Here is a 21,189-nt window from a genome sequence, read left to right on the forward strand (position 1 = left end):
GGCTCTGAGCTGTCAGCACAGAGCCCGACGTGGGGCTCGAACTCACAGACCGCGAGATCATGACCTGAGCCGAAGTCGGACGCTTAACCGACTGAGCCACCCAGGCGCCCCCCGGCATACCATTTTTAAGTTGTGTGTAAACTGACTATTAGTGTTTTCAAATGAAAGTCTGGAGCCTCTTTTTCATTCTCAGAGGCTAACAAAATCGTGTGTTCTAACTACGGGTTACCTATGCTGTGAAGTCTTTGCTTAGTAAAAACAGCAGAGATACAACCACGTCTGCAATTTCCAACATTATGTCCTCAGAAGAGAAAAATTATTACATTTGATCCTTTATAGATCTGTAGGTATGACAAATACAACCGTTCACTCTGTTTATTAAATCTTTAAAAGGAATATGTTTTTCTTCCTTAAGTAAATGTTATTAAAATTTAGAAAGAAAGGAAAACTAAACGACGTTGGATGTTGTAGTGATAATGTCTTGGCTGTGACTGGTCAGCATTCTGTGACATTAATTTCAAATCACTCAAGAAAAATGGAAAATGTTCTGAGGTAAAATTCACATTTTCCTTCTCTGTCCCATCACATGAGCTAAAAGGGGTGAGGTGGGGTGGGCAATGTCTGTATCTGTAGGCCAGGAGGATCCCTGAACCTATCTTTGAGAGAGCTTAGCCTATGAGAGACTGACATTTAAGGTAATTTTCTGTAATGTCTCTCGGGAAGAACTTTGAAAAGCCGTTAAAAAATTTCTTCATTGGGAGAAGGTCACATTTCATCCGTATGATAAATGTATCCGATTCGAAGGGAGTGTCATAGTAGTAAACTGTGAATTTAGATCAGATTAAAACTGTGAATACATTTATGGGAATTTTTATTACTTCTCTAATTTCTAAAGGTTAGAAATTAAGGTGTGAGACTGGACCACAAATTTTTAGTGAATAAGATAAACACAATTTAAAATAAAAAAAGTTATAAAGATAAACTTCAAAACCTAGAGAAATAGTATAAAAATATGAGGGACATTTGCTGCATAGCTTTTTTTCTGAAAAAAGAACACATTTAGGTACTGGGCTAGTTCCTTCTGAATATCATGAATTCAGAGGTATGTCGATATATTATTACCCTTTAAAAACACTTTGTTTACACTCAGTCTTAACAAAATACCCCAGGAAACCTGAAGAAGCTAAAATGTGACAGGCTACAAAGATGCAACATTTGTGGTGGAGAAAGAAAGATGCATTCAACAAATGAGCTTCAGCTGGGCCTTCCATTGATCACAATCCTAATGCCAACACAGGAGGCAGCAAGGCCTTAACCAGTGCCCTTTCTGTGTGAACCCTACCTGTACGAGCCTGGGGGGGGGGGGTCTAGTTAGGTCAGAGCGGGGAACGGGGGTCCTGCTCTTGGGCAGTCATGTGAGCTGAAGTCCTGGTGCCATCTGAGGGTCCTCCAGGGCTCAATGGATTTTGCCTATTGCCTTTGTTGGGCAATAAAGCCAGAATGTTTCCAGTGAATTCCCGGTTTCACAAACAGTAGTTGTTGCACATCAGGGAGGTGCCCTGCTGTCACACCGATGCTGTCGGGTGGCATGTGTGAGTGCTGAGAAGCTGGGTCGGTGGGTATTTACTAGTGACGGTAGCTGTAAGGATCACAGTAGCTGTGTTCTAGAGCGAAGAGGAAGACTCAGGAAGGCCAGAAATGAAGTCATGTGTTTCATTTTAGAGAACTGGCATGTTACAACTTAGTGGAATTACATGAACTCCTCTCTGCCCCCACCTCCCCCAGACTGCTGGGCCTACCCATAATGCCGGTAGGAACGCATTACATTTTTAGAGACCATCTCAGATTGAATCAATGGAGCAAACGTGTTATTTCACCACTCTTGTACCATCAGTGATGGGTTCACCAGAGTCCACCAGTGTGCCCTGTAAGTAAGAGAAATTACATGGATTCTTGACTATTTGTGTGCAGATGTCTAATACCTAGTGTTTAAAATCCCAGGGTTAGTGGATGAGATGGAAGCACGTGGGTTTTGAGCACGAGCTTTCCCAACCCGGGTTACGGCTCAGACTTCTGTCACAAACTTACCCGGTGTAGACATGAGTGCAGATGACGAAGGGTGGCGGTATCTTTGTCTTCTGTCCTTTTCCCACTTCTCTGCTCTTAAAGGAGCCTAAAGGCAAGTGAATGGAAAACAGTCGCCAAAGGATAGCATAGAAACAAAACTGGCCTCTAGGTGGTGCTTGAAAGCAGTTCAGGGAAGGCTGGCCTCCTTCAGGGTGAAGAGTATAGGTCGGCTGAGCCTGAGTAACCAGCCAGCTCCTGGGCAGAGTCTCCAACAGACTGCCATCACCTGTTCTAGCCTCTCCAGGTGGCTCACTGGGCCGCTTCTAATGCATTTCTTTTTTCACCTCTTCCTGGGCCTATAAGTTTGGATTCTATTTTTGTGTATAAATCACCACTGTTAGCCAAAGTTGTCAAACTAGAGGGGGAGAATGCACTGAACCCCAAAGCTTTTGCTGATCCGAGGTGGTTTTGCCACGAAGCCTTACTCTGAAACATCTGCCTGCTTCTGTCATGGTTCCCTATTTGCCCAGCCCAGTCTTGCCCAGATGGGGCAGGCTGGGCCTGCAGGGGCCAGGCTTCCGTTTGCCTGCAGGTGGAGTATTGACTAAGGGAACGGCTTATCCTTATTTTAGATGAAGTTCTTAAAAAGGGATCACAGCTGCTACATCTGATATCAGGTACTAACCTTTAATTCCTGTTAAAACCTTTGCCAGCAATAAAAGCAAAGACACGCCCCTGCCCCACCCCCTATAAATCATCCTAAAATGTGGGTAGTTGTGTGAATCCATGAAAACAGCCTATTCATACACACATGCTCACTGAGAAGCAAACTCTAGCATAAAAATTTAAGAATCTGTAAATCCAGTCCTTTTAACATATACTTTTTTTTTTTATTAAATATGTAAAAAGATAAACGCAAGTCAAGTTATTCACATATTCAGAGACAAAAAAACTATTCTACCATGCGACAATAGGCGGGTAATGTAAAATGAATGAGATACATCTGAATAAGACTTTTTCATCTATTATGTCATTACTTATCTATATTTATAATTAACAATACATATGTTTACATTCCTTTCAGTTTACATTTAATATATAACAAAAGCTTTATGGTGTACTATTTAGTAAAAGTAATCTGAATGCATATTAAACCTTAACGGAATAATGGAAATACTCACCAGGGAAGGGAGGAGTTCTTGGTTCCCTTCTGGAGTTTACTTCTCTCTGGTCAACAAGGTGTTTGTCTTTTCCTTTTCTGCTTTTCTGCTTAGAAAGAAGAGGGGCTCGCTCTCTCTGCCCCCTGCTTCAATCACTTCCTATCTGACATGAGCAGCAGAAGTGCTATAACCAGCCACAGGTGTGTGACTAAGAACGAAGTCTGGCTTCTGAGAGGGAGGGGGAGCACACGAAGGGGTACTTCTCAGCCCAGCGTGAGGATGCGCAATAGGGGGCCGTGCAGTACGGCATGCCCTGGATGCTGGGATGGGAGAATGATGGGGTGCAGTCCTCAGGGAGGAAGGAGCAGCCCTGGTGAAGGAGACGCGGTCTGCACAGAAACAGGGGTGCAGCCAAAGAAGACAGAGCTAGCTGTTAAAGATTTCCTGAAACATCCATGATGTCACGTGCGATACGGCACAATGGAAGAGGTTTCAGATGGAGACAGAAAGAGGAACTTGTAGCTCTTTTCTAAATCAATGAATAGTTGGCTCCAAGGCTCTCTCATGGAGAATGAAGTATGACCCCTGGGGAAGGGGAAGGTATCGGGCCAGTATGTTTTTCCAGCTGAGAAGGCTGGGGCTTTTGGGGACAGAGCAGTGGTCACTTGTGAGGCTGAGGCCAGTTGCACATGATCACACAATTACCCACATGACAGGAGTCTGGGTCTCACTCCTCGTGGCACTGGGTATTACTGAGATGTCCAGGGCCGGCCAGGAACTGCCTAGGAACCACTGGAGTATCATCGGCATGGAATTACTTATTGTGCATCTTTACAAAAGCTATTTTTTGACAAGGAAACTCAGGACAAAAGGCCAGGATGGGAGCACACCATTAAGCATGATGCCGCGTATAGCACAACCACTACCTGTAACCAGGTGTGGGAGGGATGTCACTGCCGAGAGCCAGGCTTTCCAGCCTGAGAGAAATGAGCTGCCGCTGTTGTGCAGAGCAAGCAGGAGAGAGAAGAAAGGGAAACCAAATACCACAGAACCTCTGTCCAATTCTGCACAGTGTGTTGTAATAACCTCAAAAATACAAGCACTCTTTCACATGTAACTCAGATACCACGTTGCTGCAAAAGATTTTGAGAAGACTTCTTTTGGTGGAAAGCTTCAATGGTGGAATTGAGAATTAGTTCATCAATTAACAAAGAAATGTCAAAGCTTTAGGATACATAATTCAGAAATTTATTTTAAGCTTTTCAGTTAGGAGGCAAGTGGGGTGGGCACACTTGTTTGGCTTGCACCTGCTAAGTCAAATAACAAGTGAAGTAAATCTGAAGTTAGAAACCAAGTGAAATGAATGATCCAGGAAGGGATACCATCTGTCAAAGGAATAAAAGAGGCAGATTTGGAAAGATACTAAGAAAATGTGCAAATATTTGTTAAAAAAATAAGGAATGCTTTTAATTCATTAATGTTTCCTCTCTTTATGAATTGCCAAGGTTATCAAAGGTCAATGACAAGGAGGGCCACAGTATGAACGAGGGGAGATTCCTTATTCCAGAAGGTATTGGGAGTCCTAGAGTTTCCTGTGCTGTCATTCCAGTGTCAACACCAGACTTGGGAAGCTGGCGTCTCCCTTGGAATGATGCTCCTAGTAAGGTGGTCTTCACTTCCGGCGAGTGTGCAGCTCACTGCGGAACCCTGATGCTCACGCTCTCGGGCCGCACACCCTCAGGGCATTCTACAGGAGGAGTCCCCTAGCGTGGAGGACAGGCTTTGGGCAGAGAGGCAGGAGGACCGGGACCTACGCAGACCCCCTCTGGACTGTAGCTTACTGACAGCTCACAGGGAGAGGGGCTGCCCACCAAAGAGGACCCTGAGAAAGAAAACAGCATGAGAACCTGGGAGGGGGAGGTGGGGTGGGGCAAGCAGATGGAGAGCTAAGTTGAGATGGTGTTGTCCTTGAGTGAATGTCTTTCAAAACTAACTGTGAGTTTGTCTAACATGCTCAGGGAGAAACACTGGGCCCTGAAGTCCTAGTTTTGATTCTTTTTTTTTTTTTCCCTTAAGTGGTGGGAGTAGAGGGAGAAACTGGTTTTCCCTATAAAACAAGTCACTGTCCTTATGGCTTTCATATCAAGTATCTCTTTCCCTTTGTTCCAATTTATTATTTGACCAAATTTATGTTCAGAGGTTAGACTTGCAAACATCAAAGCACCACAAATGTGTGACATCTAGTGACACTGGGTTGAGAAATGCCAATATAAATACCATATATCAAATTACCATTGTTTCACACCAGGATAAAAAGGGGGTGTTGGTGGTGGTGGGGTGGGGAGAGTTGTTCTGGAAAGAAATGAAAAGAGCAGAATCAATCTCAAGCAGCCAAGTGAGTAGAAGATGTGTGACCCCACGATCTCTCAGGTAGGCCACCACACGGCCGGCTGCTAATGGGTCTTGGCAAAGGAAACGGGAACCGAGCGCCGTGGCGGGCGTATGCAACAGTGCGTTGGTGTTAATGGCAGACTGGGAACAACTGGTTTCTGTTGAGCTGGAGGCCACACGTTTCTCCAGAAGAAAAGTTCCCACGCAAAGTCGAAGTTGAGAGCTGCCAGGACCCTTCAGTACTCTTCCTGCTGCTGGGGCTGCTGTTCGTGGACTTGTTCCTCTGCCTCCGGCTCTTCCGGGTGACCCTCCTACAGCACAGGGGGAGAGGTTTCGGCTGGAATGATGGATGTGTGGGTGGCCCTGCAGAGGCCACAGCCCCACGACCCCTGCCCAGGATGGCATCTTCAGGCTGGGAGCGGGCATAGGCACACCGGCCCCCCAGGCGCTTCCCCGCTCCCAGGAGCCAATGCGTGCACCGAGACTCCTGTGCTTCCCGGCTCAATGGACGGGTCATTCGAGAACACACTTGTCGGGGTCTGCGCACCAAACACTCCTTCTGTCTTGGAAAGACCTCTTCATAGAAGACGTTTCCTATTCTCCTGCCCTTGTGAAAGAGAACTGAATGCACTGCCTCACAAGCATCCTGACAACCACGAGGGAACCCACTGTGAGACGGCACTGGGCCCCGGGTCTCACCCCACCCCACGGGCCGGGGACGTGGAGCTTCTGATTCCTTCCCTGTCCTGCCCTAGTAGTATGCCCACCTGAAGCAGACCCTGTGCTGTGATCTGTTACTACTCTGATGCATGGACCCGGCTGGTTGCGGTGGTAAGGCAAGGAAGACATGCAGGTTTGGGGGGCTTCTCCACCAGGGGGGCTCAGCAGCTGTAGCTCAAGGACTCTGCTCTGGGAAAGTGAGGCCTTGGTGCATCCTTCACTGACCAGGACCTGGAGGGGTGAGGTGTCCTGCTTGGCTCCAAAAGACCTAGTCATTGATTTGCCTAACCCCACGAACGCCAACTCCAGGGAGCATCAACCCTGGTCAGCTCGTTGATATTGTGACCTCACAAAGAATAAGCTGCTCTTATTACCCAAGCAGAGGGAGTGTGGCTAAGTACCACCGATGGCTCCTTCGAGAAGGCACGCAGGGGCCTAGAGCCACGCATGTGGCCCCTCACAGCAGGCACATGCACTCCTTTCTTAGCCGGAGACCCCTGCCTTCAGGTCTGTTCCCTGCGCTTAGGACAAGCCAATCCAACCGACCGTAGTCAGTCTTCTCCCCTGAGCCACAGTTCTTTCTTTCCCCAGTCTTGTAGTGCTTTGTTTCCAGCTTGGCTATAAAATGGGCTTGTCATCTTGTCTCCACACTGTGGCCTCTGCCACTGGGTCCTGAGGTTACTCAAGGCACCAAGAGGGCCTCATCCATCTGTGTCCTACCTCACTTATTTCAGAACTCAATGCAGGTTGTGTTGAAAGGAAGAAATCCCTGAGGACAAAACAACAGAGGATTTGAGACTCTCAGCCAAGGTCCCATGCTGCATATTTTCTGAGAGGCAGTAAAATGTCAAGGTTCTAAACACAGACTCTGGAGTTCATATCCTGGCTCTGCTCTTTACCAGCTGGGTGACTCTGGGCATGTAACTTAACTGCCCAGTGCCTCAGTTTTCCCATCTGTAAAATGGGGGATTGTAACAGGAGTACCCGTTGAACAGTTTTCCATAAGTTTCACTGATCGGGGAGTCAGTGGAGTCCTTGAATTCAACAGAGAAGTCAAGGTACGTATAGAACAGTGTTTGGTTCATAACACATACTTGTGTGAGCTGCAATTATTACTTCTTGGTGGGAGAACTCTCTGAAATATATTCTAGAAGTGAAAAAGTTTTAACAAGTCACCTTTTCTGGGACAGCAGTACAAAGGGCCATCACACTGAAGACCCTGGTTCAAATCTAGCTCTGTCCCTTTCTGGCTCAGTGTCCAGAGGCATGTTACTTACAAACGGTCAGCTCTCTCCGTGCCCAGGACCACACCCTATCAGCAGCACCCACCGCTCGCCTGCCTCTACTCTGCCTGCACAATGCCATCCTTTGGCCCTACCCACCCCCCACTTGCTCCCAGGCCCTCATGGCAGCTGCCCACCACCCTGCTCCTCTCTGCTCCGAAAGTTCGTGCCTCAACGGCGAGTGCCATTCTTGTGGGAGTAGGGGAGTAGTTCTTGCGGGGACTGTCACTGGCTTTTCCCAGTAAGTGCTCTCGCTCTTGTCTAGGGGCAAAAAAGAAATCTGGTGGTCGTGGGACTTTACCCAGACTGGTGACCTGGGAACTCGCAAGTGTCTGTTCTGCCACTGTTCCTGGCTGACCCCTCTTCTCCCTGCCTTCACCCCAGAACCAATCACTCCTCTAAGCTTTCCATCCTTGTTCATGCTTCCATCAGGTTACAAGCTGCAGCCCCGAGTGTATGCACGTGTGTGCGGGCTCACTGGCTGGCTGCACAGCTGCCTCTCTGGCCGAGTTCCCATCCCCTCTATGGGTCAGGGATGTTAATTCATCCATCATCCTAACTGTTCAATGCTAGTGTGGTGCCTTCATTTCACACTGCTAGGATTTCAGCAGGTCTCAAGAGTACTTTTCTTACCTGTTTTGCGTGTGTTAGGCTGCATGGAAGATCTCAAAAAGGAGGATCCGTATGACATTTTACAGAAAATCTTATTTGCTCACGTCACAACTGGGAGTTAACCCAGGATGGAACGTCAAAGCTTGGATTCAAATACTGTGAACCTGTACCAAGCTGTAGGACCAGCTACAGCTAAGATCAGACCTAAGATCAGACCTCACCCCTGGCCTCCCGTTTACACTTGCCCAGCCAGGGGGCTTGTGGTCTCCAGCCCGTCGAGGGCAGTTCCCTCAGTCACAGGGCCCCATTGTGATGCCCTCCATCTACAGGAATTGCAGACCCCAGGCCCCTCTTACTGGGATAAAGAGCAAACCTCCCAGCTTACCAATGGATTGCTAATGCTAGGGGTACAAGCTAAGGTGGTCTGAAAGTCTGCAGACGAATCTTTAATTCTGAGGCAGTTACACTGCATAGCACAGCTGAGTGCTCCCACCTCACATGATACCGTGTAGGCTGGCTCACAGAAAAAAAACTGTCTTCTTACACCCCATACAAGAAAACAAACACACATGCAAGCAGGAGGCCAGACAAAACTTATGCCAGATATATGACCAATGCCCTGGAGTGCCACCTGCTTAATTCTAATATTTGCATATCAATCCATGACATCTTTCTGAATGTTTAGCTGTATCCTTAGAGTTCCTTATTCTTATGATAATTATAGAAGATGGAAGGCAGTACTGAAGAAGGCTCTTGCCTACAACAGGAAGAAAATGGGGGCAAAGAAAGGTGGAAGGGTCTTGAAGAAGCGCCGAAGGCCCCCTCCTTCCTAGATGTACAGGCTCAGCAGCCCCCACGCACCCCAGCCTCATCCAGCCATTCTTTCCTCTGGCCTCTGTCCATGCTGTTTTCTCTGCCTGAAAAATCCTCTCCGTGCCTTAGCTCCAGGACTGCTGAGGGTCCTAGTCGTTCTTTGAAGCCCACACAAACATCCTTTTCTCTGTCAAGTAAGTCTTTGCTGTCTCTCCAGGCTCCTTGTCCATGATCACCACCCAAGTTTATGTGTCTGTGATCACATGTATCCTACTCCAACATACTCCAGTCAGTGGTGCCCCGTCTGCCTGCCTCACTGAGGCAGTGGCTCTGTCCCCTTTACGCACACCCCATGCTTCCTCCAGTGACAGAAACACAAGCTCTTCCTAAGAGCTTTTGGTTGAGGGGGGAGGAATTGTTAGGTCACTTAACAGTGGCTTCTGTGACAGTGCCTCAGGAAATAAGTTTGTATCAGCAGGTACACCTCAGCTGACAGATGGACAAGGCGGCAGTTAACCAATGAATAAGCCGAGATACCTGTGGCCCGTGAGGGAAAAGGTCCTGAAAATGATAAAGAGAGGCACTGGAGAGATGTCAGGTGATCTGCTCTGGAACCTTCCATTAAGTTTCTACAACTGTGAACTGAACTGCGCCTGTTCACTGCTGCACACGCCCTGCTATCTGCATTTCTGTATCTTCCAAACATTCTGTTCTAGGATCGTCTGACTCGGAGAACCAAAGGGCAGCCACCATCAAATAAAGACTTAAGGAGGCCTCTCCAGCAAACACCTGCACCTGAAATGTCCACGTAGGGCTCATCTGTGTTTTCCTGAAGAATAGGCACTCAGGCAGGAGCACACTAAGAAGGCAGGAATCTCCCCTGGGGCAGCCCTGCCTATCGGCTGCTGCCACCAGCATTCAGTGGCCCGTGTCAACTCTGAATTTGGAGTTTGAGAGCGCCCCTGTACAAGGACTCCATCTGGGGAGACTGGGGACAAGATCCAGCTTGAGGTGACCATCGCAAGGGTTTTCCTCCTGCCGACAGCACAGGGCGGGATAGATCTGGCCCTGCATGCTGCCGTCCTCCCTCAGTGGGCCTGGTCCTTCAGCTACACAGTGCTGGGGAGACTGCATTGGATTTAGCCTCCCACAAGCTTGTGAAGAGAATAACTATAATTCGCATAGTACCTGACAGACTACCAAGCACTCAGGGTGGTGCGGGCACACTAGACATCAACCGGAGCTTTCTGCCATCAGATCTGAAAATACGGAGAACCTTATTTTGTGGAGCCATCGCTGCCTCTGGGACCTGGCAAGGCAGCGTCCCAGGACTTCAAGATCTATAGTCTGAGCCAATGGTAACTGAGAAAGAAGCTTAAAAAAAAAAAAAGTGGTGGGGGGAAGGGTGGGAAATGAAAAAAAGTGGAGAAGCCTCAAACCTTGGATTTAATCCCTCGAATTCCAAATCTTACGTGGAGTAAACATTTGTCTGGTACTGGGCTGGAATAAGTCATAAAGTACCCTTGCCGGTGACTCGTTCCATTCTGTCCAAGTGCTAACACACGCAACTCGACCACCAGGCTCTGGGTGCAGCCCCAGGCCTCCTGGGCCAACAGAGTCAGACTCTTCCCTCAGCTTCAACACGGCCTCAGGAAGAGCTTGAGACCCCCGCCTACTCTTCTGCATCTTCCACAGAGCCGCCCTGTAGAAGGTGACGCTCCTTCAGGCTCCCATGCTTGTCTTGGTGCCGGGGCCCCTCACTCCCTGCACTGGCAGACTTCTTCTCCCGCCTTGCCTTCCCTTCCCTTCCCCTCCTTGATTCTTGAGAGTTTTGGTCCTCTGCTGCTCCTCACACCTGCTTTCCATCACCAGGATGGATCCACCTCCCGGGTCCCCGCCTTCCTCATGCTCCTGAGTAGCAAGCCCGACAGCCAGGTCTTCCCCGCAGTGAATTCTAAAAGCGTTTTTCAACTGAGGGCTGTTGTACAGCACCGGTCTGTACTGGCAATGAGTAACCGAGACAACCGGCTCTGAAATAGACTAATTCCTCCTCTAACCATACTCTGATCTGTCATGAAGAATCCTTACATCTACTTTTATTGCTCATCTGCTCAGAGCTGCAAACCACTTAAGATCTGGCTGCATAAACCTAGTTTTCTCAATCATTCCTCCTACTCTCCCCCTCCCACCCCCATCCACTCATCTCTTCCCAGATTAATTCACGAACGCACATCCCACAAGCAGGGATCAATGGATCACGACGATGATGACACTTATTCCTCTGGGAATAGCACATGCACAGGAGGAGTCATAACCCTCAGGGATCCCAGGGCAGCACCTGAAGACACACAGACTGCTGCACCTTGACCAAGAGCATCGCTTTAGAAGCCAAGAGTCAAGGGCTCTCCTCACACTTACGTGTTCTTCCGAAGCATAGAGGACTTCCATTAGTCGCTGCACGAGGTCGTCGTTTTCCTGCCCATGCTCTTGACAGAGTAGCTCAATCTCTCTCAACTTGCCAAAGTAGAAATCCCTTTCCTTTTCCACACCTTCAAGGGCAAGTTTTAATGAATGTACCTGCAAGGGAGTGAGGGTGGAAAGAAAATCCCCCCAAAATCCAGTATAAAAAATGTGACCAACTACACCTGCCTATAACATGTGAAACATGCAAAGACAGGTGTGCCAAAATGACTACTAGGCAATGGAGCTTGAGCCTGGGCCACAACGTCCAACTTCAACAACACACTAGTCCTTCCCTCTGCCAACTGAGTGTTCATAACCACTGTCCGAGGGATTGTTCTGCTCAAGGTGGTTGCATCCAGACCCTGAATGAGCTTTCCTCCTCTCTTAACAGACTAGAGCACATCCTTCTACTCTGTTCAGCCTCTGCAAAGAGGGGAAGAAGAGGAGAGGGCTAGCACTGTGGTTGAGATGTATTTTGAGGACCCTACTTTCTTCAGGTAACCATATTTTGTTGTGGAGCCCTTCGTAAATGTTCCTGAGCCACACTAGGCAAAGTCTTTCTACTGAGAAACTGGGTCTTAGCTACATGAGGGAAACTGGGCAAGACTTAAAGCGTGGTTCAGTGGATCTGTTTCAATTCCTCTGGTTCTAGCTTTGGGGACATCGCAGGAAATAGGGGGAAGACTACAAGAAGGAAGCCCTATTCCCTCAGAATAACAGCCCTTGTTCCCTTTTTCCCTGGATGCTGGTTCCAGGACCTCCCAGGGCTGGGTGGCCTCTCAACAGTGATTACGGAGATGGCGCCAGGGAAGGAGCCAGCAGTGAGGCAGTGTCACCCGGGCTGAAGGAAAGCTGACAGTGCCCCACTCCTACGAGCACAGTAGCTACTCACAGGCCTAAACCATGACCCTGTTCCTGCTTCCCGAGAATCCCTTTTTTTAAGCCCCTTGTGCATTTATATTTACACAGACAATATTTGTCAGGAGGTAAATTAAATCTTTCATGGTCTCCATCAGGTGAAATCTCTCATTCAGTGTATTAAAAAATCACCCTAATGGAATTTCCAAAAATGACATTTGGAATGGGAAATTGTCTTCTCTAGTAACCCTGGGCCTTTGGACATGCTATTTATCAAACGCCTACCAAACATCTGCAGTGTTGGTCCCCTTCCTGCACACCTGGCGTAGGCCTCGGGGATATGGCCCCTCAGAGTTCACCTCACTGCCTCCCTCACATGCTGCTCAAAAAGCAGCTTTCCCTAGCTTTCACTTTTATTTTTGATGATGCTATGGTTGGGATATTTCTAAGAAAGAAAGGCAACCAGCAGCCTCAAGTCCAGGAAAAAGAAAACTTCCCTTTTTCTAGAAATCCTTCCTTGCTTTACAACAAACCACCCTCCTCCCCAGGCTTGGCCACAGAATCCCTCTGAAGCCTGCGTTGGTGCCAGTGGACAGATCTCTGGCAGTTGAGGAGTCTTGAGTCTGTCAGCGCTCCCTGAAGGAGGCAAGAAGGATCTCTGGAGTACTTCAACCCGTGGAAACTAGGTTTGTCTGCCTCTCGAGGATGCTTTGGTCTGTACAATGTGCAAAGAGGTGAGGCTTTTGTAGAAATATCCAGTCAAGGTTGGCGTTGCGTGGTATTCCAGATGGCCAGGCAATAGATACACAGCTATAGACATCCCCAGTAAAAAGTGATAGAGGCCCAAGTGTATGAGGATAGCCAACTGGCAAAGGAGAGTCCATGTTCACGGTCGCACTCATGCAGAGTGATGCCACCCGCACCCTCATGTATCAAACCAGAAGCCTAAGTGGTGGAGGGGATGCTGGGGATGGACCCTTGAGTAAGTCAAGAGGAAGAGACAAGAGGGGGGACGTTCTCTTCTCCCAGTTCTCCCCTCCCTCAGCGTCTGCACACTGCACGTCCTCCTAGGGAGGCCGCCCAAGCCCCAGCATCCGTCCAAGCCAACTGACGCCCACTCTCCAGCCCCCAGGGGTCGCTGAGCACAGTGGTGACTCCACCCTACTTCCTGTTTGCTAACCCACTTGCCATAAATGGCCCCTGATTATTTCAGTTATGTCTTTTTCTCCCCTATCTTTTGATTCATTTCTATCATTGGAATTGTCTAGCACACTGGTACTTTTATAGCATGTCATGGGAGACTGCCTGAATAGAGGCAGGAGGCCAAGAAAAGGAGAATTCTTCAAGTTTATGGCACTCGTCACTTTCTCTATTACGACATATAATTCACTCTCCAGCCTAGGCATTTCCTTGTCCTAGAGTCCTGAGTCCCAACACAGCAATGCCTCTGCGGCTACCCATCAGCTTTAGGGAGCCACCCTGCAGGTTACAAGGGCAGAAAATGGAGAGGGCAATAATAGATAACCATGGAAATGGGTCTGGGTAAGTGTTCAGTAAACAGTTGAATGAATGCTCACAATCTGGGGTGTATATAACCTTTGCTCTGAGGGACTGGGGAGGGGAAGATGGGCACACTCACTCCTGCTTGATGTAAATGCATCAGGGGATAGGCGGGGGAGTGAAGCCCTTTGGAAGTAATAAAGGAATTACAGGACCATTGGGAAGTTCCTTTCTTCTCCCTCTCCCCTCTCTAGAGTGACATTTTGGATGGTAGGATGAGGTCTGGGTTCCTTGGGGATGGGAGGCTCTTGGTGTAAACGGACAGCTAATGAGTATAGAGCCAGCCCCAAGGAGAGGCAGTGGGTCTGGTGGACTAAGACTGAATGGCAGAGGGGCAGGAAGGGTCTTGAGGTTTCTGTGTGGTTATACTTTGGGTTGGAAGTTTGGAGACCAGGGTGTGGTAGAGGGGAAACAACAGGGAGGAGAGAAATCATGACAAAACATGAGATAATCAAGATATCAAAAGAACTTGGGTTTCTATGAGAAAAGGGTTATAAATCTAAAGCATTATAGACCCACGCCTGAATCTCTTTAGGTCTACTCTGATTTGCTCTGAGCCTTAGGCATGTGGCCCAAGGATCATTATGGCTGTCGTACCTGCCTTTTATGTGTGAAAAACTCATTACTGGGAATACCATATGGGCTCAAACTGAGAATGAGCAGGCAATTAGAACATTCCAGAGTTTCTAAATCAAAGTCCTGTCCATTGGATAACTTAAGGTTTCACTATTTTCATTAAAGTGATCAGAACTGTAAAGAAATACCCTAGCTAAGCAGCTGCCTGCTTTTAAACTAGATTCTTGATTGCAAATATACAATTATCTCAAAAATGGTTTCCAGACTCTTGCTGGCTCATCAGGAATCCGATTAATCATTGGGAATGGCCCAGCCACTTGGCTGGGAACAGCCTAAGAACCTTGAATAGAGGCTCCTCTCCGGGTAGTGGGAGTAGCCAGGATAAAAGACTCTGCACCTCAGGGTCAGGGCAGGTGGCTTCTTCAGTGGGCCTCATGCTACCAATCATTTTATTACCTTTAAGCGACATATAATCTCAGGCAAAATTAGCTATCGTTAGGTAGAAAGCATACCTAAACTTTTATACGGAAATTTTCAAAGGCAGCAGAGCTAGATCTACCATAATCATGAAGAATGTTAGACAAGAAGGAAAGTTCTTCGACTTCAACCACACCCATGGCCTTCTGATCCCCCAGTATTGGGGTCAGTGCTTCTGCGCTATGAAACATCCGCTGTCGTGGCAAGCATTAGGTTCTCGCTTTCGTTTGCACGATCACCTACCCCGTACAAATGCTGTAAGCTCGGGGGGGGGGGGGGGGGAGGGTTAGCTATCTCACTACCATTATATTAGCACCAAGCACTGAGTCTGTCACACAGAACAAGCTTAACAAATAGCTTGTGCAGGAAAGGAAGGAGGAAGAGAGACTAAAGTCATGAATGCTATCTCGACCGGCCAGAAGTGGGCAGACAGTCCAGAGTCTGGCCTGGAGCTCCGGACAGGTACTGAGGTGTGGGGGAGGGGGATGCTGCCTACAAACCTGCATTTACCTGGGGCTGAGTCATCTGTCCTTCCGTCTTAATGTACAGCTTTGGGATTTTTGACTAACGTCTTATATTCCTGGCGGACCGCTGATTTCATCTGCCTGAACGATTCCTTTTATTCTTACTCATTTGGAACCAGATTCCCTCACCTGCCCTCCCTTATCTCAGGCCTACAGGTGTTTGGTCCCTCCCCTCTCAGAGACAGGGCCAGGGCTGAGGGGTTACCTGTTCATTAAGCTGTATGACCTGTGTTTCTAAATCTTTATCAGATTTGGATGCTGAGCTGCTGGACGAAGCCCTTTTGGCTGATGAGGGACGAGAAGGTGTAGATCCCGGCTTAGATGCCGGACTTGATTTAGCCGCACCTGAAAGTAACCAGAATAGATTATAAATACGGGCAACATTAGAAATGCTTTTTAGATACATTGCAAATGTATAAAGGAGTTACTAAGAAGTATAAAAGCTATCCCCAAGGACTCTGTCCAATCACAAAAGTAGCCGACATACACTTAGAAAAAGCACCGATGTTAAAAGGACAGTGCCATCTTTGGCAGCTTATTTAATCTTTCTGAGGACTTTCCCCCCCTCAAGTTAATAGGAGATTAAGCTGTCCTTTGTGCCTCTGGTGAGAGAAGAAAAACTGATGTAACTAAGAGATTTTAAGATTTTTTTTTTTTTAAGAGGAAAGGTTCTGAGATGACCTCAAAGCATCACCATAGTTGAGTTTCTCACAAACAACAAAAAAGTTTATAACAGATGAATACTTTAGAAAAAAATTCAGAGCAAGTGTAGGTTTTTTTCTCTTTTGTTTTCTAGTTTAGCCACTGAAAGCGCCTGGGAGCAATGACATCTCCATAGCAGCGTGTGCTCTAGGTGCCTACGTGCTGGTGTCTACGTTTTATTCTGCAGAAAGAGCTTCTTGAGAGATGGCAGACTCCGTGGGTGGGGCAGGAAAGGTATGGTGTGAGCCTGGGACACCTTCTTGTGTCGCAAAGCAAGGATGTGCTCAGGACCAAGGTCAACGGGAACAGGGGCCAGTTTGAAGGTGCTTCCAGATAGCCACAGCTGGGACAGTTTTACATGTCAAAAGTGTAATGGCTCTCATGTGCTAGAACACACTGAATAAAACTCCAGTCTATAATGACAGAGAAAGGAGGGAGGGAGGGTATAAAGATCTTTACAGAACACAGCTAGTAAATGTAGAAGAAATGTTAGAACTTGAAAAATCACGACAATTACAACAAGCATAACTGATCCAGGAAAGGCTCGATGACGGACTCTGAAACGTTAAGTGGGAAGTCTGGAGGGAAAAAGACATTCATGTGTATCAAGATATTGGCCTAGGATTTATTTACTACGATGGAAGAAAGATACGCCTTTACAGCAGGGGCCGGAGAGGGGCGTTGTCAGGGGCTCAGCATCGTAAGTGATTAAATAGCATCACTAATGATGATAGAAGCTAGGGGAAAGAAGGTCCTTAACATCAGGTAAGAGCTCACCCACCAGAAGCTCAGCTCCTAATAGGTGATCACAACCTAGAACATGACACAGACATAGGCAATGGCTTCTGCAGCCAAAACAGAAGCAACAAGGTAGATGTGGTGAAATTTACACACGTTGTGGATTAAGAAAATCAGGGTCATTACCCGCGGCCCACCCAGGCCCTTCTACTCTGAACACAGTCTCGACCATGTGGTAGCTCAGGCTGGTGGAGAGGCTCCTCTTATGTATTTCCATTAGCCCTATTCCCCACCACATCCTGCACACTCCTCCTCCAGAAGGCTCCAGGAACACAGGGGCCAGTGTTCATCACCTTTGTAACCCCAGTACTTAGCACCACGCTGGGCCGAACCGGTATTTAGTGAAGGTACAAATGTTGAAATAAATACATGAACAAGTAAATACAACGTGGTTATGCGGTTTCCAGTCTCAAGGTTTATCAGCACCAACAGATCAGAAACAGGCAGGGGGTTATGAAGCCAAGTATACTGACAGCAGTTACAAGTTTCGACTAATCTCCTAATTACAAAGTGGCAAACAGGAAGAGTTCCGGTGCCTGGAGTCATCAGTTATAAACATGAAGTCATACGCCCCCTCAGGAAGCACTGACAACATCATACCCTTTAAAATCCGTTACAAAGAAAAGAGAGAATTTTCTTCTAAAAATACAGGGAAAGGCCTAATATATTTTAAAATGAAACATTAAATTGGAAAGGACTTAAAATATTTGAGTATCCGAAGGTAAATCTTCAGTGACCCGCAAACCTGGCCCATGCAGAAGACCTTCCCAAGGATTCTAGAGAGCTGATGCTCTGCTTCATTTCTGATTCACATCAAGTTGCAAGAACCCTTCATCTCTGCAGGAGCCCACAGAAAACACTCCTCGAACACCACTTCCAGCCCCACTGGCCAGGCTCTGTACAGGCCATGCCGGCAGGGTAGAGAAAACCGTGTGGATAACAGCAGAGGAGGCAGGGTGAGGGCATGCTGACCTGGCAAAGTGCCTCCTCTGAGGGCAGCTACCAGCCAGCCTCGCTGAGGGAGAAGCTTCTGAAAAATCAAGTTACTTCAGGCCTTTTTATCAGCAATACGTCATATTTTAATATCCATCATATCTGACAGAGAGCAGCTTCCAGAGGGAAGTTCAACACCTCTTATTTACTAAATACAGGTTTACCCGGTACCTACCATGAACCATGTCCCACTGGAGATCCCTGCTCTCCAGGAGCTCACGATCTCATGGAGCGACAGCTGTGGACAAAGGCCCAGGCACGGCCACACTCACCGTACCCAGGGACAAGGCAGTGTTCCCGACCACATGACCACAAAGCATGATTCATGCTGCGACCCCCTCACCTCAAACACTCCTCTTCTCCTCTGAGGGACTAAGTGTAGTGCCATGCAGATATCCGCTTGGACGATGCCGCTCCGGGAGGCCGCAGCACCTGTCCCCTGTAACCGCACAGCCGTTTGTGCCTATTCTCCCATTCAAGTCTACAGGTAGGGGTTGCATCTGTTTTACCATTTAATGTTCCCAAGGCCAAGCTCAATAGACGTTTTTATCAATAACGTTAAAACCACTCCAAGGAGAGGTATCTATCCGGGTCAACAAACCGGGGAGAGCTCAAGGGGCTGAGGCCAACGTCCAAGTCACTGACAGCAAGAGCTGACAATACGTGAAGGAGACCAAACAAAACATCATCAAGTTCCCCCAGAGAGCTCCTACTTGGTTTTCAGATCCTCTTCTGTTATCACCTGGGCCCTTCTAGATGGAACCAGGACAAAGTTCACGTAGGGAAATCGAGTCAGTAAGCATTTAAGTCTGAGTAGGCAGGGGCAAGCTAGTTTGTACTGTGCCGTCCAAGTCAAGGCCATGTTCATTACCTCTTCTGAAGCAAACAGCGCCCTGCAGAAGGGGCTTCCCTAGAGTGCGTGACCCATCCTGGGCACTTCTCCCTAAGCAGGGCGGCGGCTAGGATGTGGCTCGTTGCAACAGCTGACCTATGTTCATCAGACACTCATTCTCACACCCTGCCCTATCCAGCCCCACGTAAACTTTAAAAGAAAAACACGGAAAGAATAGAAACCTGACTGCTTGTAAAAGCCACTACTAATTATATTTTTAGGACATCATCAAATGCAGCTTGAGAAAAAACCTGAAATGAAGCAAAAGTGGAAGGGTCGTGGGCAAGCCAAAGCCCCCTGCGAGATCAAGTTATCAGGCAGAGAACTATGAATAAGCAGAGGAAGCTCGCTGGGGAGGAACAGGGGGCCACAGGAGACCCTACGTGGCTCCCGGGGGACAGGCCGGAGCTGTTGCAGTGACTGATGCTGCAGCAGCAGGTACGGCTTCTTCCCCCTGTCTCATGGATTCTGTCCAGGTTGGCTGGGGTGCACAGTCCCCATCTTTCACCTGGTACACATGCATGCAGCTTGTGGCTCTCTCAAGATGACAGAGATGAAAACAATGGAATCGCCTCCACCCTGCCCCAGACAGTCACTCACAGGCTGGAGAAAGGAATGGAAAATAACTTTGAAAAACTGAGTTAACAGAGGAAGTAATTAGTATTTGAAATTTAAAACCAGGGGTTTTGAAATTGTGATTAAATTGTTTGGAAAGAAACTGATAACAAAGGGAAATAAATGTCTAATGAATGAGGTGTGAGAGGGCAGTGCTAGTCAACTGTGCTTTTATTTTTAAATGTTTATTTTGAGTGCATGTGCATGCAGGACAGGGGCAGAGAGAGGGCGGGAGAGAGAGAATCCGAAACAGGGTCTGTGCTGTCAGCGCAGAGCCTGATGTGGGGCTTGATCCCGTGAACCATGAGATCGTGACCTGAGCCCAAATCAAGAGTCGGACGCCTGATGGACTGAGTCACCCAGGTGTCCCGTCAACTGTGCATTTACACTGCTTTTAAGGGATGAAGAAATTAAAGAACAGGAAGGCCGTGCAGAAGATCTTAGTATCGTCAGAGGTTTAAAGTTTTAAAACCTAGACAATTAAGCATTAAACTGAAAGCTCATTTTTCGAAAGAAGATAAAGTGAGCTCTTTAAATCATCACAAACTATAATCTGATGTGGAAGTAATCTATCCCTCACAGCTATTTCTCACATTGAGAAATACTAAATAGTAAAATTCATAAAAGTAAAAATGAAGGCTTTTGTTCATTCTATTTAATGATTTCATGGTTTACTTTTTAGAATAGTAAACGATATCCTAAGGTATATGACACCCATTAGACTGTTAAGAACTGTATTTTTGTTTATTTGCTCTGAAAGTCTTGCTGTCTCCTTTCAAGCAAACATACTCCAAAGTGTACCCAGCTTCTGGGGTGCCAGATATTATTCTGCCATTTACCCGGGCTACTAGAATAAGGATGTTATTAGAAAATTGTAATTATGAATATCAGCAAATTTAACATTGATCTATTACTTTTATGTAAGTTACCATGTATATTCCATTTTGTGAAATGACCCAATAATGTCCTGGATAGCATCTATCCCGGCTTCAGATATCGGGGTCCTCAGTAGTTGCCTTCCTGCTTCCTAAGAACACACCCAGGGCCACGGTGACTTCGCTTCTGTGCCTTCCCATGCTTCTGTGCTCAGTGATGCTTACATGAAAAACATTTACATAAGGGCTTTTAAAGACAGTGCAGCTCCTTCAGCTATACGGCAGATATTTTTTTTTTCCTCGCAGCTATCAACCATTCCAAAAATTTTTTTGAAGCTGTATTTGATGTCCTGAAAACATAATTAGTGGTAGTCCTGTTTTACAAGAATTTTTTTTCCCTCAAGCTTTTCTCTCTCTCCCTAATTTTCCCTTTCAAAATAAAAAGGAGTTTCAGAAGCAGAGAAAAATAGACATAAATTCTGTACAAGTCCCTGTAATTCTCTGACTTTACTCACTGGATGTGGACGTGATTTACAATGCTAGTCTTTGAGCAGTTGTGTCTTAATTAATGCCTTTAGGATTTGGTGTATAAATATGATTCTAAGACATTTTAACCATAGTTGTAAAAAAACAAAGAGTAGCCTTATTCACTGTCTTAGTGAAGCCACAGCATCACTGTGTCTAATGTCAATAATTAGTAGCTTAATGTTTATGGAAAATGCTACATTTGGGCCATATGAGGCCCAATGAATTCATAACGATAAAGCAAAGAAAAGCATTGTACTCGGCTTTATCCTTCATGGCCGGAGC

General features: G+C 47.1%; 1 protein-coding gene and 1 long non-coding RNA gene across 7 annotated transcripts in view; one reads left to right on the top strand and one right to left on the bottom strand.

Annotated features, from left to right (window-relative positions):
• Positions 1 to 1,536: 1,536 nt before the first annotated feature.
• On the top strand, positions 1,537 to 11,084 carry LOC131490205 (uncharacterized). Of its 2 annotated transcripts, none has more exons than XR_009250988.1 (2): positions 1,537 to 3,427; positions 9,522 to 11,084. It is a non-coding gene; the product is annotated as an uncharacterized LOC131490205 (long non-coding RNA). The 2 variants fall into 2 exon arrangements; XR_009250989.1 differs by having other exon boundaries at positions 9,525 to 11,084.
• MAPRE2 (microtubule associated protein RP/EB family member 2) overlaps positions 4,453 to 21,189 on the bottom strand; it is a 167,074-nt gene continuing 150,337 nt past the window's right edge. For all 5 annotated transcript variants that reach the window (XM_058692359.1, XM_058692358.1, XM_058692361.1 and 2 more), the window contains 3 exons: positions 15,710 to 15,849; positions 11,465 to 11,623; positions 4,453 to 5,929 (listed from right to left, as the gene is read on the bottom strand). In XM_058692359.1, the coding sequence (XP_058548342.1) occupies positions 5,855 to 5,929; positions 11,465 to 11,623; positions 15,710 to 15,849 (374 nt within the window). In that variant the 3' untranslated portion in view covers positions 4,453 to 5,854. The remainder of the gene's footprint in view (positions 5,930 to 11,464; positions 11,624 to 15,709; positions 15,850 to 21,189) is intronic.

Source organism: Neofelis nebulosa, chromosome 11 (genome assembly GCF_028018385.1).
Source record: "Neofelis nebulosa isolate mNeoNeb1 chromosome 11, mNeoNeb1.pri, whole genome shotgun sequence".
Taxonomy (NCBI): Eukaryota; Metazoa; Chordata; class Mammalia; order Carnivora; family Felidae; genus Neofelis; species Neofelis nebulosa.